Raw genomic sequence first — 22357 nt, forward strand, 5'->3', positions numbered from 1 at the left:
TGTACCTATGTACTTAAATTACACGTGCCGGTCATATGACCTTGTCTTGGCGCTCCCTCGCTCAATCAGGCATCAAATGCCGGCACGCTAAAAGATGTCACCGTCCTCGTTGACCACCCATCCTACAACCTCGTAATCCCATCCCATCGTCATTGCATCCCATCCCATACGGGACTCTCATTGCCTGGGACCAACGCGATCAGGCAGTAGCAAGTCTGAGGCTTCGTCGCATGGTGGAATTGGCCTTTGGCGCAGGTACACTAGGGGCGGTAGATCGTGCTGCGGCAGCGTTCGAAATTTCTGGAGAGTTTGTGAGAGTCGGCGCAGTCGCAGTGGTGCCGTCTACTGTCGCGGACTGGACTGTGCGAGTGCCCTTTTTTGCTGCAGCCTTAGCCCCCTCAGCCCGTCGCTTCGACTTATCTTGTTCGGCTTCCTGACGCAACCAATATTCTTGCACCAGTTCCGTGGATTTGCGAAGCTGCCACTCAGTCTTCCACTCGTTAAACTCATTGTTATACCCTTTCCATTTGACTAGGTACTTGGTCTTCCCATTCCGCAGTTTCTGGTGTTGCACGACTGCTTCCACTTCATACGGTAGTCCGTCTTCCTGACCGGAGTCGCTCTGGCTGTCTTCCACAGGTCCAGGCAGAGGCACGTCGCGGTCAAACGGGTCATCGCCTTGAGGGGCAGCTGACAGATGAGCCACAGAGATGACTGGGTGTATCTTCATATTTGGCAGGAAGTCTAGTTCGTATGCCAAACGGCCGACCCTTCGCTTGATTGTCCAAGGACCGGAACGCTGCTGTGATAGCTTTTTAGAAGGTTTGCCGGGTAAATGGTATCCTTTGTGAAGCTCGAGATACACCTTATCTCCAACCTTGAATTCCAGGGGCTTGTGCGAGCTATCGTAGTGTTGCTTGGCTTCAGCAGCAGCGAAGTCCATGGCTAGCTGCGCGTCCTCGCGCAAATAGTTTCTAAGTGCTGGCAGTTCCTCGATGTCAGTTGTTTCTGCTGCCTTGGTGATAGCGTCCAATGGTCCAGGGAGCTTTATTCCAAAGCAGAGTTCGTGAGGGCTCGATCGGGTAGGATCTGAATGCGCCGCATTCAGGCTCCATTGTAGATGAGGAAGTAGGCCCACCCAGCTCGAGTCGGGGTGGTCGAACAAGTACTTCCGAATTGCCAGCTCCACTGTCTGGTTCTTGCGTTCAGACATCCCATCTCCCTGCGGGTGATATGCAGTGGTCATTAGGAGCTTGGTGTTGAGGGTTTTCCACATGCCTCGCCAGAATGCTGATGTGAACCTAGCATCTCTATCCGATATGATGGCATGTGGTACTCCCCAGTCTGATAGCAACAACTGCCTCATGAGAGCCTCTCCCCATTCTTCTGCCGTGTAGTTCTCTGATCCGGGTATAAGGAGGGTGCGCTTTGTTGCTTTATCAGAAACTGTCAATAACTGATCATAGTGATCGTGTCCGGGTATTTGCCACGCAGTTCCTTTGGCTGCCATTGTCGGTAGCTCGACTATAAAGTCTATGCCGATGACTCTCATTGGCAGTGGGTCTGCTGGGCGAATTGGCTGATAGTCCCCAGGAGTTGCGGTGTTCCTATTTGCGCAATGTGCGCAGACAGGGCAATGCTTGACATATTTCTTGATTGCGTGAGTCTTCTTGTGGATAGACACTCCGTGTAGGTCATAGTGCATTCTCTCGATGCCGAAGTGGTGTTTTTCGTCGTGGGATGAGGCCAATATGGTTTTCACCATAGAGTGTGGAATGCAAAGGGTTCGTGTTCCATCCACGGCGACGTTATACAGCAGTTCGTCGATGATAACGAACGGGTATCCGGCGCGCGAAAGGGTACCAGCGTCCTCGTTGGTAGGGGACTTCTTGATTTCGCTGATGATTTTGGCGTATTTGGTATCGGTATTATAGCCGTGCACGAATTGGTCGCGCAGTTCGGGATCCATATGTGCTTCAGCGTGCACAAACCACACATCATCGAGAAATGCCTCGCCTTCTGGCTTCTCAGGCGGGTCTTGGACTGCTGCCAGACGGCTTAGGGCGTCCGGCACAAAGTTTTTCTTTCCTGGCAGGTGATAGACTTTGATGCCGAACTGTGACAGGTATACTGATGCGTTGAGCAAGCGCCTATTGGCCCTATCAATCGAGGTCGTCTCCAGCGTGCGCTTTTCCACGATATCTTTCGTAGCTGAATGGTCGGTGAGCACGATGACGACCTCCTTGGCAGCATGGACCATGGTGTGAAGCCGCTTCACTGCCCAAGCTAGGCAGGCTACCTCCATTTCCGACGGCCCATATCGCATCTCGGCCCGTGTCAGGAGCTTGCTGAGGAACAGCACGGGTTGAACCTGTGCGGATGGTATCAGGGTTCCCGGTGTCCATACGTAGCCGGGTTTGCAATGGAAGAGCATGACTCCAAATCCTCTCTCTAGTGATGCGTCTATCTGTATGAACAGACGACGGTTGGGGTCATGATGGTGGAGGATTGTCGGGTCTTCAGCACAGATAATCCCCTGTAGGGCTTTGAAGGACTCGAGCTCGGCTTGCGTGGGCTCGTAGTACGTGTTCCGGACAAAGGCCATGCGTTTCCCTGGGCTGCCGTTCACGACTCTCCCTTCCTTTCTCCCTTCTGCCAATAACGCCGTCTTGCGGTTCTGCATAGGTTCGGCGAGCTTAGCATAGTAGGGGATGAGGTGCCTGAGGAACCCAGTACCACCGATATACTGCTCGAGGGCCCTCAGGTTCCTTGGGAATGCTAGGTTCTTGAAGGCTTCGACTCGGTCTTTGGTGGTGGACATGCCGAGGCCGTCTACGCGGAAGCCAAGCAGCTCGACATTGGGATAGCCGACGAAGGACTTCGTAGGGGAAATGGCGATATTCTTGCTAAGGAAGAGTTTGAACACGGTTCTCAGGTGCTTGACGTGGTCTTTGAGAGTATCGGAGAAGATAATGATGTCGTCAATGTAGGCTCTGCAGTATGATTTGTGCTGGAACAACAGTTCATCCATGAATCGCTGTGTATAAGCTGGGGAGTTCCGAAAGCCCATTAGTGCAACCTTAGATCGCTCCATGCCCCTCGGGCTAATGAGCGTGAATCGATCACGATGCGGAGGGTAGACGCCGAACTGGTAGAAAAATGAGGTGGCGTCTACTGCGGTTTGGTACCCTTTGCCTCTCAAGGACGCTATGATCTCAGTTTGCAGTGGTAGCGGGTAGTTGTCGGGGACTGCAACGGCATTGAGCGATCTCAAATCAATCACAACTCGTCCCTTGGCTTCCCCGTGCACTTGTCGCCAGACGACGAACACTGGTGAGGCGAACGGCGTTGGTTCTCGTACCCATTCCATACGGTCTTGATTATGAAGCTCGCCGAAGACTTTGTCCAATACCTCTCTATCTCTGGGGCTCAGAGGATAGGATCTGTTGGCAACCTTCTGATTCTGCCAACCTTCGACCAATGGCACTTTCATCATGTCTTCTTCCGGGACCGTAATAAGTCCCTCATTGATCCACAGCTTCGGAAAGTCGGTGACTACCTTCTCGAGAGCATTGGCTACTTTGTCCGATGGGGCGTAAATGTGAACCCCGTTGCTGGTAACTCGCTCTGGTAATTCCGGGGACATGCGTAGGCCGAGAATGGAGTGCTTTTGGACGCCTCGAGGGATCTGATCGATGGTTGAAGGGTCTATGACGGCGAAGTCGGAGGAGTTGGGAGAGTCAGACTGCTGCGTCGACTGCGTAACGGTAGGCGAAGTGTGTATAGGGGTCGTCAGATCCTCAGGGACCGGCATAGGAGGCATGGTGACTTCGAACTGCCCAGCGTAGCTTGCCGGATTCTGGATAAGGTTGAACACTGTATCAGAGAAGGGAGTTGCAGAGTTGGTTCCGAAGTTGGAAGGCGTGTCTTTCGGGTACGCCGTGGTGTTGTTCTCAGGGTCTCGGCTGGGAGCGTATCCTTGCGCAATTGCTCGTACCATTGGCCCCATGCTAAACTCGGTGTTGATCGACGGATGTCCGATTATGACGCTTGAGTTCGGCGTGTAGGCGAAGTCGCTTGCCGCGGACGGGGTGCTCGTTGCGGCTGCTGTGGGAATGGCAGATGCGAGAGCGACGCCTACCGTCAGTGCTTTCATAGCATTGGACCAAGTGGAAGCGAAGAACCCGCTCTGTAGGTTCTCTTTGATGTGTCCGAGGACCGCACTAGCTGGGATAAGTATTATGCCTCCTGTGGTGTTGATAACCTGCACCACAGCCGGGGTCTTGTGGTCCATGATAGCGTTGACGGCGGCTCCATGTTTGGCTTCGAACAGGAAGTTTCGTCCCTTGGGCAACGGAACGTAGCGGGCGGGCACGTAGGCTTTCTGTCCTGGTAGCAGGGTAACCTTCTGCCTGGCGGTGACTTTTCGAACACAAGGGTTGGCTTGCGGTACCACTTCGAACTTGCACGAGAAGTCTAGGCATCGTATATGGATCCGGTGCTCCTCGTAGTCGATGACACTCCCGTGTGGGTCGATAAAGTCGTTGGCTAATAGGCAGTTGGCCGTCAAGCGCTCAATGACCCATGCGGACTTCGTGAACTTCAGCATCACATTGTTCCCCTGCTTGTCCACTCCAGGCACATAGAATGAGAAAGTCGCCCATTCCTTCATACCTGTCAGGCCTCCCACGCCGTCGGCTGTACCTTTACGCTTCTCGATTGAGTGCTCTAGGTTGTTGAGGAACCCTCTAGCGATAAACGACCTTGAAGCACCAGGGTCCGCACACAGTTCCAAGTCGTCCCCCTCAGGGTTGGCCTTAACTTGAATGCGTAAGTGCGTGTGACTAGACCTTAAGTTCCGGTCAATGTCCTCCGTGATAGATCGCGGTGCTTCCCTGATAGTGTATTTGACCTTTGCCGGAGGCGAGAGAGTGGCGGACGCTACAATGTCGTCGTCAAGTTCGTCCCAGGGCCTTATTATCTCTGGCTTGAGGTCTTCCCGAAGCTTTGCAGTGTCGGGGTTGTCCTCCATGTTGGTGATTTGGGCAATTTTTTTGGTCAGCTCTTGGCTACCCTTGGGGGCCGTTTTGCCAGATTTGGCGTCCTTGCAAACCTTCAGGTGCTGGAAGAGCTTATTCCTGGAAGGAAACACCTTGCGGCAATACCCACAAGTCCGTCGGGCTGGGTCTAGTGGTGAGATGCTTCGGAACCCTTCCATTTGCGTTGCCTTAAATGGCGTGCAGAGGCGGGTGTGTGCCTTCTTCTGATGCACGGTAGGCAGAGCTAGGTGACACTTGTAACAAGTGAGGTGGCGGTCGATAATGGAGCAGACGATGTCAGCCTCAGTCTCGTCGCTGCCAAGGGCTTGGTCGGACGTGTCAGCGTTGCCGTCAACCTCCGAGGCAAAATTGACGTGTTGACGACGGTCATCACGGTCACGCTTGTCGCGCTGATCATGTTCATCGCGCCGGTCGCGGCCATCACGGCGGAAGTTGTCTCGCTTGTCTTCCCGACGGTCGTCGCGCCGGTCACGTTTGTCCTTGTAGCGATCACGATTGCCGTCACGCTCCCGCGAGCGCTCTCTCTCGCTGGATTTGTCACGGTTGTAACGATCAGGGTACCTAGAACGACTCAAGGCATACTTATCAGACGAGCGAGATGAGCCCACGGCCCTGGACGAGTCATGCCGTGAAGAACGATCGGTCCGAGCGGACTCGAAGTCGACTTTCTTGGATAGGACCGCACTAGCTTGGTGGACAGTGTCGACTTTACGGCGGACGTAGGGATGTTCTTCGCGTGCTATCTTGGCGATGATAGTACGTTTGGCGTCGATTCGTGCCATGTACGAGTCGAATGTCTGGGTGCTCTCTGGGGGTGGCAGTAAGATACCAATATTGCTGTCGAGTTGTTCCCAGATATTCATCATAGGTCCATACCAGTTAGAATTGTCTGGCAAGAGGATCCCCATGTGTCTAGCCCATCGCATCTTCTTAGCGACATGCTTTTCCAGCGCGGTGTCGTCAGCAGCAATGTCTCGCAATTCGAGCTTGACGGTTGCGAAGTTGTTGGATGCGATGGATGGATTGGGCGGGAAACGTTCCTTAAGGGCGTTGAGCATATACATCAGTCCTCGCGAACGCATGTCCATGCGCTGAGCGGACGTGATTTGGTTGGTCCACCAGTACGAGGCAGGTCCAGCTAATAGGTTCTGCCAGATCTGAATGATCTGTTTGTCATTGGCTGCTCGCGTTTCACTGTCCTCTCTGAAGGTCTGGAGACGGTCGATAAATGCTTCTACGTCCGTGTACACGGTGTCCTTGCCTGATCCCACGATGCCTTCGTTGTTTGGGTCGTTGGCATGGAGATTGAACTGCCCGATATCATCTGACTTGATTCGGCTGGAACTGTGCACTGCGCCTCCGCTGGCGACATTGGTGTCGGTAGATGTGGATCTAATCGACCGCACCAGGGCCTCCGCGTCAATGAAGGTGTACTGTCCTGCAAGACCTGGGAAGGATGCGCCTCCGGGGCCACTGGCCACGGGGGTCGGAGCAGCTGGCGCGATAGTTTGGTTTGACTTCAAGCTTGCTATCTTCGACAGAATATCGGCCATGCTCTTGCTCATATTGTCATTGCTAGACTTGACTGTGTCTCTCAGCTTGTCGAGGTTATTGCTGACCAAGGAGATTTCCTGCTGGATTTCATCGATGTCCTCTCTCATGCTCACTTGAATATCGCTTATTCTACCACTCAGGCTTGATACTTCAAGCATGAGGTTGTTAACGGAGCCTTGTAGGGCAGTGGTCTCTCCTTTGTGCTTGTCGATAGTAGAGTGAATGCCACTGACTTCGCGCTTGGTCATGTTGGCATTGTTACGAACTTCCTGCGCCAGCCACTGGACTGACTTCTTGTCATTGATTAGTTCGGTAGGCCGGGCGATTCGGTACTCAATGCTGCCATCGGACAATTGCTCCGAGCTCAAGGTTCTGGACAGCCGGTTAAGATCTGGGTCAGGAGGGGATCCTTCTGGTGGCGCCGACATAATAAATGATGGTCGATGTCGAATTCCAGACGGACCGGCTTTCTCAAGGTAGATTTCCTCCTCGAGTTCGTCGAGGGTTTCCAGGAGTTGAGCTTGGCGGTATGGTATGTCTTCGGAGTCAGTGCTTAGGTCCGCTGCGGTACAGTAGGTATCGTCAGAGTCGTGGGGACCCTGTACCATACCACCTTAGCAATGAACAATTGACCAGATCGATCGTGGTGTGAGAGGACGACTGTGGAGGGTTGGAAAAACTGGCGGCTTTGTCAAGCGTGGCGGCCGCTGGATCCAGGTGTTGAGATGCCTCCGGTTTGTCAAGCGCCCCGGTGACCAAAAGAGTGATTCGGAATCAGGATGTGATCCACTGGACCAATTGATTTCGTGACAAGAGGAGAACCACCAGCGATTTGACAAGCGCCTCGCTGATGGGTTGATCTGTTTCTGGATTGACAAGCGCCCCAGATTGGATCGGTTGGTTCTCGCGATCGGTTTGACAAGCGCCCCGACCGTGAGGCTTTTCGCAACGGTTTGACAAGCGCCCCGCCGCAAAAAGGTGCCTTCTGCAACAATCTCCCCGGACAAGAAAAGACGTTGCGGAAGCTAGAAAAAAATGGTTTGGCTCTACTCAGGAGCAGTCGCTGCTACCATTTGAAGGGTGATCGTCACCTAGATCACGGAATGCGGTAGGCTATTCGTGAAAAGGTAGGTAAATTGATGATCGAGGGAGGAAGCTCGGGAGCACTGCCCTGCCGAGGACCTTAATGTGGTCCTTTGGTGGGGCAGACGCGGTCTAACCGCGTCAGGGTAAGCCCCGCTTCCCTATGTACCTATGTACTTAAATTACACGTGCCGGTCATATGACCTTGTCTTGGCGCTCCCTCGCTCAATCAGGCATCAAAGAGGTTGAAAAGGAGATTGAGAGAAAGATTAAGATAGAGATAGATAAGGAGAGAGGAGGAGAGGGAGGGTGAGGGAGAGGTGGAGGGGGAGGGTGAGGAAGAGGTGGAGGTAGAGAGAGGGTGAGAGGTGGAGGGGGAGGGTGAGGAAGAGGTGGAGGTAGAGAGAGGGTGAGAGGTGAAGGTAGAGGAAGAAAGAAGAGAGAAGAAATAGTGTTAGAGAGAGGGTGGGAGGTGAAGGTAGAGGAAGAAAGAAGAGAGAAGAAATAGTGTTAGAGAGAGGGTGGGAGGTAAAGGTAGAGGAAGAAAGAAGAGAGAAGAAATAGTGTTAGAGAGAAGGTGGGAGGTGAAGGTAGAGGAAGAAAGAAGAGAGAAGAAATAGTGTTAGAGATAGAAGGGAGATAGAAAAGATATAAGAAGAAAAAATGAGTTAGAAAAAAAAAAGGGTTTAATGAAAAGGGTAGTGATATAGGTTGAAAGAGAAGTGTTGAAAAGTGGGATTTGGAAAAAAAAATTAAAAGAATTTGAGAAAGGAAAAGTAGGTTGAGAAATGGGAAGAAGAAGAAAAATAAGGAAAAAATTAGAAATGGTGAGAAGAAAAGAGAAGTATATTGGTGCTTTAGGGTTAGGTTTAAAGATTTTTCGAAGGAAAAAATTATAATATTAAATGGATCCTATATATATGACACTTTTTATTAAAATTTATAAATATTAAATTTAAAAATCCCATATATAATCGCGTATAAGATATATCCTTTTATTAAGATCTTTGAACGTTCAGACTATTACAATCTCGGCTTTACAAGATGCTGAAATGCTCAAGCGCTCAGGCTACTACGATCTCGGCTTCAGAAGATGCTGAAATGCTGCAGCGCTCGCAGCAGAACCACGATCTCGGCCTCAAGAGATGCTGAAATGCTGCAGCGCTTGCGCTACCACAATCTCGGCTTCACAAGATGCTGAAATGCTGCAGCGCTCGCAGCAGAACCACGATCTCGGCCTCAAGAGATGCTGAAATGCTGCAGCGCTTGCGCTACCACAATCTCAGCTTCACAAGATGCTGAAGCGCTCGGGCCACCACGATCTCAGCTTCACAAGATGCTGAAATGCTCAAGCGCTCGGGCCACCACGATCTCGGCTTCACAAGATGCTGAAATGATCAAGCGCTCGGGCCACCACGATCTCAGCTTCACAAGATGCTGAAATGATCAAGCGCTTGGGCCACCACGATCTCAGCTTCACAAGATGCTGAAATGATCAAGCGCTTGGGCCACCACGATCTCAGCTTCACAAGATGCTGAAATGATCAAGCGCTTGGGCCACCACGATCTCGGCTTCACAAGATGCTGAAATGCTGCAGCGCTCGCGCCACCACGATCTCGGCTTCAAGAGATGCTGAAATGCTGCAGCGCTCGCGCTACCACAATCTCGGCCTCAAGAGATGCTGAAATGCTGCAGCGCCCGCGCCACCATGATCTCGGCTTCACAAGATGCTGAAATGCTGCAGCGCTCGCGCCACTACAATCTCGGCCTCGAGATGCTGAAATGCTGCAGCGCTCGCGCCACCACAATCTCGGCCTCAAGATGCTGAAATGCTGCAGTGCTCGCGCCACCACAATCTCGGCTTCACAAGATGCTAAAATGCTGCAGCGCTCGCACCACCATGATCTCGGCCTCAAGAGATGCTGAAATGCTGCAGCGCTCGCGCTACCACAATCTCGGCCTCAAGAGATGCTGAAATGCTGCAGCGCTCGCGCTACCACAATCTCGGCCTCAAGAGATGCTGAAATGCTGCAGCGCTCGCACCACCACGATCTCGGCTTCAAGAGATGCTGAGATCCACGACTTGGGTAAAGAAAGATATGTAAGTTAAAAGTACTTATCTTCACGTATTTTCTCGTCCTGATTAAATGATACTCATTGAGTTGAAGTGCGTAGGTTTATACGCGAGTATACGAATACGATCGCGATCAAAAAAGAGTTGTGATGGAGTTGGAGAGGGTTATTGTTTTTAAAAGGCGGCGCGTACGCGTTATTATACCGAATTTTTCAGGACCCACCGTGTCACGGTCGCCACTGGGGCTCATTTAACAGGATTGATTCTATTGGCTGCATTGTTTTTTGAGTGTGCCCTGTGCGTAACCCACGTGCTCAGCCTTCGGCTCGTACCACCACCCATTTCCCTGCGCCCTACGTGCGATAGCTTCCTCTTTCCTTCCTTGGCTTTAAATCCACATTCGTTACTGCATTTAATCTTTGACTCCCCATACGAGCCGTCACAGAACGTAATCGGAACGCATTATCTCTATAATCAAAGAAGGAAGTAGTGCAGCGCCCCTACGCTAGTGCTTGGTCTATGTGCTCAGTCTGCCAAGGCCAACTGAGCTCTCGATGCTAACTGAGCATCCCCCCAATTGGCTACGTCCGCAGTGCTCAGTGCTCCACAGCACGCTCAGCCTGCCAAGGCCGACTGAGCTCGCAGTGGTAACTGAGCGCCCTCCCGATTGGCCGCATCCTGCTCAGTGGCTCTTTTCTGTCTTGGCGGCGCAGGCGGACTGAGCACCGCCCGGATTGGCCGCGGGGCTGCGAAGTGGGGTCACCCCACTTCTCGGCACCCGCCAATCCGCACCCAGTCCCGGGGCGCCTCCTGCACGAGCCAGGATCGTAACACTGTGCGCTCTGTCAGGGCGACAGAGCGACCAGAGCGCTTCCGGATTGGCCGCACCAACCCTGGGGGGAGCCCCGCTCCCCTGATCGCTCCAGCCAATCTGCAGCAGACTCGCGGCACCTCCTGGACTCTTGAGCAGGATCGTAACAGGTACTATAAGAAGGCGGTACACTTTGCCCTGCATCGTGGCTAATCTTTGACTAGAAACAGCGCGGGTAGTATCGTTGGAAAGCCGTATTTCAGGGCTTTCGAATGGTACTTTATTTCGCTTCTTACGTGGATGTAGGAAGGCTATATAGTAGATTGAAAGTAAATCGAGAAAAAGGTCTGAACGTTGAAGTCTCTAAAGGCGTAGACCAGTGGTTGGCGTCGGTATTGTGATTAGCTTAGGCCCGAAGCATCTTAGCCAGCAAGTTGCTCGGAGGTACACCCGGAGTTCGGGCCGGCATTTGGGATACGCCGGCATCACCATCAACGACGCCATTATGATCAGAATGCATTCAAACTTTACAGACGGCTTACAGGGCGTAGGACTTACCTTGTTTCAAATTTTCAAGCCACTTGGTCTGGAAATACATAACATCAATTTTTGAAACTTGAAGAATTAAGAAAGCTGACATAAAGTATTCCCTTCAGCTCTCAAAAATCAGAATTGAACAACCACAAGATGAAAAAATGATCATAAGATAGGTCTTTTTCTGAAGATTATAACGCATCTTTCGGGGGCCTTCAAACCCAAGGTAGGCTTTCCACGGCGACAAATACGTCGGCCAGTGGGAAGGAAAAGCGTGGTCATACTATATCTCTAGATCTTGACGAATTCTTGGTCGGTTGATATACACTCTACAAATTTAAATGGGCCTACAAAGCTTCTATATTAATCCAAATGACATCTACGCGTATGCGGTGCTTGTTGTGTTATATGTAATTAAATTTGTTGATGTGGTCTTTGACGTTATTGCTCCTATTATAAGGAACACACCCGATTTTAATGTTCATTTATAACTCTATGAGTTTATTAAATTGAACGTACTCCTTTAAATTAGAAAGCCCTGAATGCTCTTATTCTGCAGTCTAAATTTTAGCTGTACGTATGTAGTTATTGTTATTGCAGTTACGAGAAAGCATCTGCATATCGGTGTGATGTGTTTTTCCCGAGACCCCGTTACCCCTATCGCCTTACAAAATGCCAGAACATTACCACAACGTTATTCCAAATCTACGTCCTTCTACAATAATAATGTATATATAAGTACTCATGACATATGCACTAAGTAGGACCTACGGTCCACTACTATAAGTACGACATCACGTCGCCCAAGACCATCGCGGCCGTAGCGTAGTCGATTCGCGCCGAGGTGTGCGCGCCGACCGTCATCAATAACGCCGGGGTGGTGCAGGGGCGAACGCTGCTTGACACGAGCGAGCGCGACATCCGCTTCACCTTTGACGTCAACACGTTCACGTACTACTAGATCGTGCGCGAATTTTGCCCTCACTAATTAAGGCGGACTACGGCATGGTGGTCACCGTAGCGTCGGTCGCTGCGTCGGTCGCTGCGTCGCAGAGCTTCTACGAGGGGCTCGCGGCCGAGCTCAAGACGCGGTACGGCGCGCCGCGCGTGCGCACCGTGGTCGTCAACTAGGGCTACACGCGCACGCCGCTGTTCACGGGCTACCAGAACGACAGCCCGTGGCTGATGCCGGCGCTCGAGCCCCAGACCGTCGCCGACGCCATCGTGCGCCAAGTCCTCTCGGGCACCTCGGGCCAGCTCCTGCTGCCCACCATGGCCAACGCCCTGCCCCTGTTGGGCGCCCTGCCGCATTGGTATTCGACGCGCCTGCGCTTGAAGAACGAGACCTCATGGCCAAGTTTGCCGGTCGCAAGGTTGTGGAGGATGTCGACAAGTTCTACGAGGCCAAGGAGAGAGAGGTCGACGTGGGCTAGAAATTCGTATTTTAATGGCAGCCGCAGCTGGTGCCCAGTGCTTGTGGCGGAGGCTGCCATTCCCCAAAGTGCCGTCTTGGCACTCCAAATACTGGGGATCCAGCAACAGCGGCACCTTGACAAACGTATCTGTCAGCTTCACCAGCGTCGGCTAGCCTAGACTCTGAGATCCAGACTGCCGGCTAATCCTACCATGCGCATCCAGTTGCTTGTCGGCGGCGGCTCTCCTACATGGGTCATGGAGCGAGCGCTTGCGTCGACAGCGAGGCGCGGAGGCACAGGGCACTACGTAGTCACGATAGACTCGCAAACCAGCGCCAAGCCCGCCCCTCTCGTAAACGCGTTTTATGCGGGTCGGGGGCCCGTGTTGGGGATGCTGCCCTTCCAGGTCCTGGCTTCCCGGTCCTGGCTTCCCGGTCCTGGCTTCCCGCGCGAATAGGACAGTCGCCGCGCCGCGTTCTTTAACGGTGCGGGGTTACTTCTGAGCGAAAAGGAGTTTGGAAAATGGGTTTTCTCCTTGGTCAAATCGACAATTTTCATCGAGAGAACCAAGAAAGGCGGGGTTATTTCTAAGACAACCAAGGCCAAGCAGTAGTGACGGAAGCCACTAAAGCCACTGAAGCCACTAAATATTTTGGCGCATTCCTTACCATTTCAGAGCGACGCCATAAACTACCAAGCGGATTCTTTTCCTCTTCTTTATTTTATTCCATAACCATAATCCTACCCATCATTACCACCACTCCTACTATGGATCCAGCAACCCAAACGACGCAAACGAGTGGTGGAGGCGAAATACCCCAATATACTCTCAAACAGTTCAACTCAGAGTTGAAGCGTCTTTTTGTCCACGTTTACAAATCGCTACAGCCCGAACATCGTTCCACCGCACTCCGCGAAATTGATATATTCCTACGAAGCGCGCGGAAATCAGGAATTGGGGAATCTCATAACGGTATGTATATTTTAAATTAGTTTCTAGCTATCACAAAATAACAGGTTCTTTCCAGGATCCCAGGACGGTACCCAGTACGACGATCGTGGGGACGGTACCCAGCATAACGAACCCTCTCAACACGACAGCGTCGCAGCATCTCGACACGACAGCGTCGCAGCATCTCGACACGGCAGCGTCGCAGCATCTCGACACGGCAGCGTCGCAGCATCTCGACACGGCAGCGTCGCAGCATCTCAACACGGCAGCGTCGCAGCATCTCGACAAGGCAGCGTCGCAGCATCTCGACACGGCAGCGTCGCAGCATCTCGACAAGGCAGCGTCGCAGCATCTCGACACGGCAGCGTCGCAGCATCTCGACACGGCAGCATCGCAGCATCTCCACACGGCAGCATCGCAGCATCAGAGGACGACATCAACACTAACGATAGTGATGATAATAACGAGGAAGAACTTGGTACAAGCAGCGGTCGCAAGAGAACTGCTATATCCAGTATCAAGCCGAAAGCCAAACGGCAGAAGAAAGCCGAGGTGTCCACACTTAGCCAGCTTGTCGAGAATCTTCAAGCCCAGGATCCCCTTATCATCCACCAGAAGTGCTATCGGCCCTGCTCTGCCGTCCAGACCGTTAGCGATAAGGTTCTGGAGCAGCCCGAGATGGCCGACCGAGAAGACGAGATTTTAGCAGTCCTCAAACTACTCAGCCATATATTTGGCCAGAATGGGTGGAACCACTGCCGGTCACTGTACAAAGAGTACTACATGAGGCGCAAGGAGCACAAAACCGCATTGACGATATCGACAACCATTACTTCCAAGCTCCGGGAGCTGGGTTGTACGACATTATTCCGGTTTGTAACATTATGGAGCGACATAAAAGTAGAAGAGGCTGGAGGTCCAAAGTGCACAGACTTGCGACACCTCAAGGCCCACCTTGAGCTGGTCCGAATTTGGGAATCCATTAACTTACAGGACGCGAACCGGTTAGACGAGCTCAGAGTCCTTCGCTGTTCTGATATCTTCCAGAAATTCCTCATCGACAAGAACCTCATGGGTAAACGGGGCAGCACGCGCCAGTCACAACTAACCTCGTTCGTTGCACACCAATTGGGCATTACCAATAAGAAATTCACCATCACTGCCTCTCGCTACAAACCCCTTCTCACCTTGGTTCGGCATTTTGGAGAAGGAGTGTTGGCATTCGTACCTCGGAGCAGCCTGCTTGTACGCTTCCGTCGGGTACGTACCGTAGCAGCAGCAAAAGAAGAAGAGCAAGGGCTTTCCACAATCATTACAAGGATGAAGCAGGAGTTTCCTGGTATCTCCGACCTCTGCTCTGAGGCACTAGGCAACTTGGTAGAGCCTATCCTTGAACAGGGGGACCTGCCGCCAACTTTGGGCCTCGCACTTCTAAACGCGGGGGAGATGTCAACGTTCCATTCCAAGGGTGTATGGGAGTTGGTGACGAATGGAGCTAATACGAACCCTAATCCAAGGGTCACCGAATTACAAGACGAGGATGGATCGGAGGCTGATAATGGGGGCGGAGCTGAGGAGGGAAACCTCTTCTCTGATTCAGATTAGAGACCACCCGGAGGGTGCCGAGAGGATATTACTGGGGTAATTATTCATTTGAAGCATCATGAGACTGGGAGCCATTCCATCGGGAGTGGCAGAAATCCGAGGTCTCGCCTTTGCATCGTGGCGGCGCTAGGAGGGGCTGAACAAACCTTAACGCCATAAACGCAGCCTAGAGTAGAGGCCTTCCAAGGCCGGGGACCCTCCAAGACCGGGGACCTTCCAAGGCCGGGGACCTTGCAAGGCCGGGGATCTGAGCATCATGTGAGACTGGGAGTGCGGTCATTCCATCTGCGGAGTCGGGAAATGCAACGTCTCGCCCTTCGTATCCGTAGCGGGGCCGGGGGGCTGGGAAATGACTTTAACGCCACAGACGCGGATGAGAGTGGAGAATCCTAGCCGGGAGATTTGAGTCGCAGAGATATGAGCGTTGCCTTAGCGCTTATTCTATCTATGGAGCCGAAATGCGAGTTCTTGTCACGGGTAATAGGATTTAACGGACAAATGCCATTAATATGCCATATTTAATTAGTGTCACGGCCGGCTTGGAATGAGGGCAGAACTCCTCTATTGGGCGCTATAGACGAAGATTCTAAACTAAAGGGAAAAGGGAAAAGAAGCTCAAAAGCCTCCCCTCGCGAGATTCTTCCAGGACGTCTCAAGGTGGGGCTCTGGCTGGTCGGGTGGATCCACCCAACTGGCGTCTGATTAGTCAGAGCGTCTGGGAGGCCTGGAGGACCAGGCCCTCACAATTAGTGTAAAACTAAGCTAGGGAAGAAAAAGAAAGAAGGATCACGAGAATTGCGACCGGTGCCAAAAGGTTTGTGGGCGAAGTTTGCGTGTGACCCACACGCTAAGCCTAATTGGGCTTTTGGGAATGGTGACATCACACGGCCAGCGTCAATGAACCCACCTGTGCTGTGCCGTGACAGGTCTCGCCCTTCGCATCCGTGGCGGCGCTGGGAGACCTTCCAAGGCCAGGAAATCTGAGCACCATGTAAGACTGGGTTTACGTCATTCCATCCGGGAGCCAAGGAAATACGAGGTCTCGCATTCGTATCGTGGCGGCGCTAGGAGGGGCTGAATGGACCTTAACGCCACAAACGCAGCCCAGAGTAGAGGCCTTCCAAGGCAGGGAATCTGAGCGTCATGAGACTGGGTTTACAGCCATTCCATCCCGGAGCCAAGGAAATGCGAGGTCTCGCCCTTCGCGTCCGTGGCAGCGCTAGTATCACGGCTCAGTCAACGTAAGGAGACAGGGCTGCAGTAATCATTGCTGAATTCGTAGAATCTAAAGATGAAGAAGGAAGCTATGGCAGAGACCGCGCAGGACGCGGGGAAATAGGTGGTTGTGGGCCACGTGCACGTCATGCACGGGCCATGCCGTGACAGGTAGGAGATCTTCCAAGGCAGGGAATCCGAGCATCATGAGACTGGGTTTACAGCCATTCCATCCTGGAGAAATGCGAGGTCTCGCCCTTCGCGCCCGTGGCAGCGCTAGGAGATCTTCCAAGACAGGGAATCTGAGCATCATGAGACTGGGTTTACAGCCATTCCATCTCGGGGCTAAGGAAATGCGAGGTCTCGCCCTTCGCGCCCGTGGCAGCGCTAGGAGATCTTCCAAGACAGGGAATCTGAGCATCATGAGACTGGGTTTACAGCCATTCCATCCTGGAGAAATGCGAGGTATTGCCCTTCGCGCCCGTGGCAGCGCTAGGAGATCTTCCAAGACAGGGAATCTGAGCATCATGAGACTGGGTTTACAGCCATTCCATCCTGGAGAAATGCGAGGTATTGCCCTTCGCGCCCGTGGCAGCGCTAGGAGATCTTCCAAGACAGGGAATCTGAGCATCATGAGACTGGGTTTACAGCATTCCATCCTGGAGAAATGCGAGGTCTCGCCCTTCGCGCCCGTGGCAGCGCTAGGAGATCTTCCAAGACAGGGAATCTGAGCATCATGAGACTGGGTTTACAGCATTCCATCCTGGAGAAATGCGAGGTCTCGCCCTTCGCGCCCGTGGCAGCGCTAGGAGATCTTCCAAGACAGGGAATCTGAGCATCATGAGACTGGATTTACAGCCATTCCATCCCGGGGCTAAGGAAATGCGAGGTCTCGCCCTTCGCCTCCGTGGCAGCGCTAGGAGATCTTCCAAGGCAGGGAATCTGAGCATCATGTGAGACTAGGATTACTGTTATTCCATCCACGGAGTCGGGGAAATGGAACGTCTCGCCCTTCGCATCCGTGGCAGTACTAGGAGACTTTCCGTAGGGTTAACCTTACTACCTGTGACGGCGTTTAGCAACCCACTACCGCTGCACCACACCTTCCAAAAGGATGCCAGAATTACAAGCCGTCAGGCTGCAATTCTATAGTGGGTTATAGCATGGTCACGCACCCGTAGGGCCTCAGCGCCTACCGCCGTGCCGTGACACTGCCACAAAAGCGTTTACAAGACTTCCTGATCTGAGCATCATATGATGCCAGGATAATTTGTAAGGGAGCTACGGATATCACTGTATCTCGCGGGTTGTATTCCATTTCACTACTGTATGTACGGCTGTTGTACCTTCGGGTTTATATTAGGTTTACACTCCCCAGTATCATAATATCAATCATTCTCTTATGCAGTACTACAAGATTCCCAAATATCAGCGGCCAGATACTTGTGCAGAAGCTTTCACCTCAGCAAATCAATACGACCTAGATCGAACATACGCTACCATGCCTCGTGAACGAAGACAACGTCCACAGCCTCCTAGACTCCCCCAACCCACATTAGTAACCTCAACAACCTCGAGGACCAGCAGAATTGAGGTTGTTATCCCTAGTCGGCCACACGGCCTCGCTGGCTACACCCGTATAGCACAGCCGGCCGGCGCCCTCGCTCTAGCCACCGTACCACGCAATACAATACAACGTGAAGACACTCCTACCTTCTCCGAGCTCTTGGCGAATACCTCGACCACCTCGATCACTAGTGTGATCGGGGATATCATCCCCGGCCGGACACATAGCCCTGCCGGCCGTGCCCGCGCAACCGCCAGCCGCGCCCGCGCAACCGCCGGCCGCGCCCGCGCAACACAGCCGGCCGGCACCCTCGCTCCAACCACCGTACTACGCAATACGACACAACGTGAAGACACTCCTGCCTTCTCCGAGCTCTTGGCGGATACCTTAACCACCTCGATCACTGGTGGGATCGGGGATATCATCCCCGGCCGGACACATAGCCCTGCTGGCCGCGCCCGCGCAACCGCCGGCCGCGCCCGCGCAACACAGCCAGCCGGCGCCCTCGCTCCAACCACCGTACTACGCAATACGATACAACGTGAAGACACTCCTGCCTTCTCCGAGCTCTTGGCGGATACCTTAACCACCTCAATCACTGGTGGGACCGGGGATATCATCCCCGGCCGGACATACAACCCCGCCGGCCGCACTCGTGCAACTCGGCACCCATCCCCGGGCGCAAGCCAACGAGGACTTGTAACTAGGTATTACTCTCCGAAAATACAACTATTAACACATATATACTTACTTATCTTTGCATCCATCCAGGTCCCGGGAAAGGCGCCCTCCACCTACCAATCCTGAGCCGGCATCGAAGAAGCAGAGAACAAGGGAGAGCCATCGCGGGGCCACCACGGCCGGCAACGAGAACGGGGACCTGAATCCTAATGAGCATTTCAATGGCTTTGGCAACCATTTTGATCCTGAGCAGAGCAACCCGGCGAGCAATCCTGAGCAGAGCAGCCTGGCGAGCGATTCTGAGCAGAGCAGCCCGGCGAGCGATTCTGAGCAGAGCAGCCATTCCCTTCGGCAGAGATCTGAGCCACCAGATGACGAACAGCAGGAATTCCCGGATCATGTCTCTGAGTGGCTTGATGATAACAACGGCCCCGTTAGATGGCAACCACGGCTTCCACCAGCTGCCTCCGTACTGGAGTGGATTCAAGGCGCCCGGGATGGCCGGCACCGGCTCGCCCGCCGCATCATTTACGCACTTCATGTCGGCATAATCCCGTGTCCGGCTCTGGCCCACGCTCGTGATGAGGCAAAACACTTTGGATCATGTAGGCGCCACCGGGGGCTACGGTACACCTATGATATCGAAGGCAGGAGCCATCCCATGAGCGCTGCCGAGATGGATCTTCAACTAGGAATCCATCGCACCGGCGAAGATATCCCAGGCCTTTGGCTAAATAGGGATCGTCTAGCCTTCCCCAGCCCAGGCCGCCTCCAGACCCTCTTCTCCGGACCACTACAAGAGGGCGAGGAGATATGCCTTCACAAGGATGCGCCCTGCAAGCCACCGCTGCAATACTCGCTCAAGGACGTTGATAGCTCTATCGCCATCTTCTCGGACCTGAACTCCTTCCGCGCATCAATCAGTCTTCCAATCATTGCACAGCCTGCCTCACTCTTGCAAAGTTCCATTCACCTCCAATACGAATTAGAGGTCGAGGGGAAGATGACTAAGGTCCCCATTCATAAGATCCCCCACATCTTGTTCGCCACTACCGGTACCCGGTCTCACCCAATCTTCGCGTTCTTCCCAGCAATGTACGAACCCGAGTGTTCAATCTTCCTCAGCGACAAAATGTATGCGACGTTCTATGACCATCTCCTACACCCGGCCCTCGAACAACTCTCATATAGGGCACAGTCAGCAAGGTTTTCCAGTGATGCAGTTTCCCAAACTTCCCAGCATATTCCCCCAAACTTCATCGCGGCGCAGAACGCTTCCAGGGCCAAACTGGAGAAGTCCGGCAAGGGCGGTGGCGCGCATGGGAGTCCGATTGGCATTACCATTAACCCATCGAAAGATACCATGGTCTGGAACCACATGGTGCAGGAACTCGACAACGTCCACGCGTCTCGGGAGTCCACCCTCCTCCAGTTCACCGGCATGTTCTTTCTTTACAATGCCAAGGGTCTGAAACTCGAAACGCAGCGGCAGAGGGTCCTCTCGGAATGTATCGAAGACTTTGCATTCGAACAGGCTGAACACTTCAAAGAGGTTTTGTCTGTCGAGAACCAGAATCGGCAGTACATTGACGTCGCAGCAGAGGTCATGTCAGTCCCCGATGGGAATTATCCGCAAGGCGCGACGCTGCTCGCCAAACGCTGCTGTGTGTACAACACAATGAAATTTGTACTAGATGGGCAGCTCAGGGAATCTCGCAGAGCCAGCAGCCGTCGGTCGGAAAGCGGAAGCGACTCTGACGCCGGGGAAGACGACCAGGCAATAACAGTGGCTAGAGGGCCTCGTGATGCGGCGTTTCAGCCACCCCACATACCGAGGGCCACTGTGACCGAATACCCCATCGGCCTCCTCAGAGATACCGTAACACTTACGGCCGAGCCCAAGCGCAACCACCCCCACACCAACGACGGGCTGATATACTTACAGTCGTATAGCCCGCTCAAGGAGCGAATGGACGCAAAGAAGATCTACCCCTTCTCCCACCCCGGCATCGCCAACCTGGGCTATAGTGAGGCCGACCACAACAGCATCAACATTCTCCAAAGGACAAATAACAACCGGTCAGAGGCAAAGAGCGCAGACATCCGATCCAGAAAGCGTATCAAGGAAGTTCTGAAGCATACCAGAACCGAGAACTTTGGATGGCGTACTGAGTTCCGGGTGACCCTCGGTCTCGCGCACGTCATTTGGGAAGAAGACGAATGCTGGGCAAAATTTCTTGGCGAATTTTCCCAGGAGACGCGAATCCAGAACTCCGGACTATCTACCAGGGTTATCTCCTCAGGGCAAGCGCAAGCTGACGTGAATAACATCACATTCCCCTCTGATGCTTTCCACATCTATAGGACCAACGAGTTCAGGAACTTCTTGCAGGGTAACATCCAGAAGCATCTCATAGTGGTCGACACCATCAGAGCTCTGTATAGTCCCAACCAGGCCACACCATTGGAGGTTGCAAGACTGCATGGGCTGCTTATCCTTGGTCTACGACACTTCATCTCGCATCTCTCGCCAAGTGAAGCCTGGATGCTCAATAACCCGCTTCGCCGTTCCAACCTTGAGACTAGGAAGCCCGGCTTCGGATTACGAGAAACAATGGACCGGTTTGGCTTCGGGTTCTTCCACCACGGCATAGTCGATTGGAGAGATTTCAAGATCTCCAAGGAGTACATCGATAGTGTGACTCTCCCGGGCTTCCAAGTTGTCACAAGATATCTGCCTGTCGTCGAGTACCAGGAAACCCGGTCATTCCTTGACGAGCTTCTCGAGATCATCGACAAACAGACGCCAAGAGAGATTTCCGAATTTGTTCTCGAGAAATGCGTCCACCTCATACTCCAGAACTATCGCCAAGTGGCGTTCCTCAAGTTGCTTGGCCAGAAAGAAAAGCAACCCCCAACGCCGGTTAGTGGCCGTTCTTTCTGTTTGCAGGGGCTACAACAAGAGGCCAGGAAAATCGGTAGGGACGTCGGCATGATCAAGGGCAATAAGTCCTACTTCAAAAAAATGCATACCTTTTTCGTTTGGACGTGGGAGAAGACCGAGATCGGGTTTAAACGGACACATATAGATAAACTATCGTTCCGGACACTCTACCACGTGGCTTCTAGTACTCTCAACGAGAAAGGCAGTTCTTTTGCGACGGTCGAACGATTGACACAGATACTGGCATACCGTTTCTTCGAGCAGCATACCGCGCTGCCATACCCAGATAGCAACGGCTCGATGCAACAAGTAAGCAAGAGCGGGGTACGGATGTTCCTTGTCTTTCAACCTCTTCCGGCTGTCGATGCCGTACCGCGGGCTGAATCGTGGACATCCATCGTGGGAGAAGTCTCTACAGTGACAGATGAGTACGCTATTGTAAGGGCTCCTGCACCAGTGCCCGGTTGTTTAGATAGAATCATCAGCGCCAATACCGCGAAGGCTTGGATTACCCACGGGCAAAGCCTCGCCCACTATAAGTAATAGTTATCTTTCCTATCTCTAATGAAAATCATATTAGGTTAGAAGAGATAGTGTCACGGCGCGCAACGGCCGTAGCACACTATAACCCACTACAGGTTGCAAGTCGACAACTTGCAATTCTGGCATCCTTTTGGGGGTTCTAGCGCAGCGGTAGTGGGTGCTGTGAGCTGGCGCCGTCACAGATAGTATATGAAAATTTCGAGTAATTTAGGGCACCGTTAGATCTATTGTCAATCTCATTATCACTACATAGCTGATTTAAGGTGACAAGGCCCGTAGACATATGGTTGGTTATGCACGAGGAGGTTCAGCGACAGT

The 22357-nt window shown here is 52.9% G+C and overlaps 4 protein-coding genes across 4 annotated transcripts; all 4 read left to right on the forward strand.

Moving 5' to 3' along the window:
- Positions 1-6827: 6827 nt before the first annotated feature.
- Positions 6828-7582, forward strand: B0T26DRAFT_691416 (uncharacterized protein). The gene is made up of 3 exons (XM_060441128.1): positions 6828-7404; positions 7486-7497; positions 7564-7582. Exon 1 carries the CDS (start codon positions 6837-6839, stop codon positions 7092-7094), a length of 258 nt encoding a protein of 85 aa, XP_060304177.1. The 5' UTR covers positions 6828-6836; the 3' UTR covers positions 7095-7404; positions 7486-7497; positions 7564-7582.
- Positions 7583-11789: 4207 nt separating this feature from the next.
- On the forward strand, positions 11790-12078 carry B0T26DRAFT_747109 (uncharacterized protein; the record flags this gene model as incomplete). Its single annotated transcript, XM_060444795.1, has 2 exons — positions 11790-11810; positions 11947-12078. 2 exons carry the CDS (start codon positions 11790-11792, stop codon positions 12076-12078), a joined length of 153 nt encoding a protein of 50 aa, XP_060304178.1.
- B0T26DRAFT_763598 (uncharacterized protein) lies at positions 11881-12802 on the forward strand. The gene has a single exon (XM_060446425.1). It carries the CDS (start codon positions 12303-12305, stop codon positions 12708-12710), a length of 408 nt encoding a protein of 135 aa, XP_060304179.1. The 5' UTR covers positions 11881-12302; the 3' UTR covers positions 12711-12802.
- A 4620-nt stretch (positions 12803-17422) lies between these two features.
- Positions 17423-22124, forward strand: B0T26DRAFT_798901 (uncharacterized protein; the record flags this gene model as incomplete). Its single annotated transcript, XM_060446960.1, has 6 exons — positions 17423-18107; positions 18129-18578; positions 18643-20216; positions 20247-21621; positions 21682-21805; positions 22077-22124. Exons 1-6 carry the CDS (start codon positions 17707-17709, stop codon positions 22122-22124), a joined length of 3972 nt encoding a protein of 1323 aa, XP_060304180.1. The 5' UTR covers positions 17423-17706.
- Positions 22125-22357: the final 233 nt, after the last annotated feature.

Source organism: Lasiosphaeria miniovina, assembly GCF_030549165.1.
Source record: "Lasiosphaeria miniovina strain SMH2392-1A chromosome Unknown B0T26scaffold_1, whole genome shotgun sequence".
NCBI lineage: Eukaryota > Fungi > Ascomycota > Sordariomycetes > Sordariales > Lasiosphaeriaceae > Lasiosphaeria > Lasiosphaeria miniovina.

Coding starts and splice junctions, on each gene's coding strand:
- B0T26DRAFT_691416 (XM_060441128.1), top strand. CDS start 6,837: ATGCCACTGACTTCGCGCTTGGTCATGTTGGCATTGTTACGAACTTCC.
- B0T26DRAFT_763598 (XM_060446425.1), top strand. CDS start 12,303: ATGCCGGCGCTCGAGCCCCAGACCGTCGCCGACGCCATCGTGCGCCAA.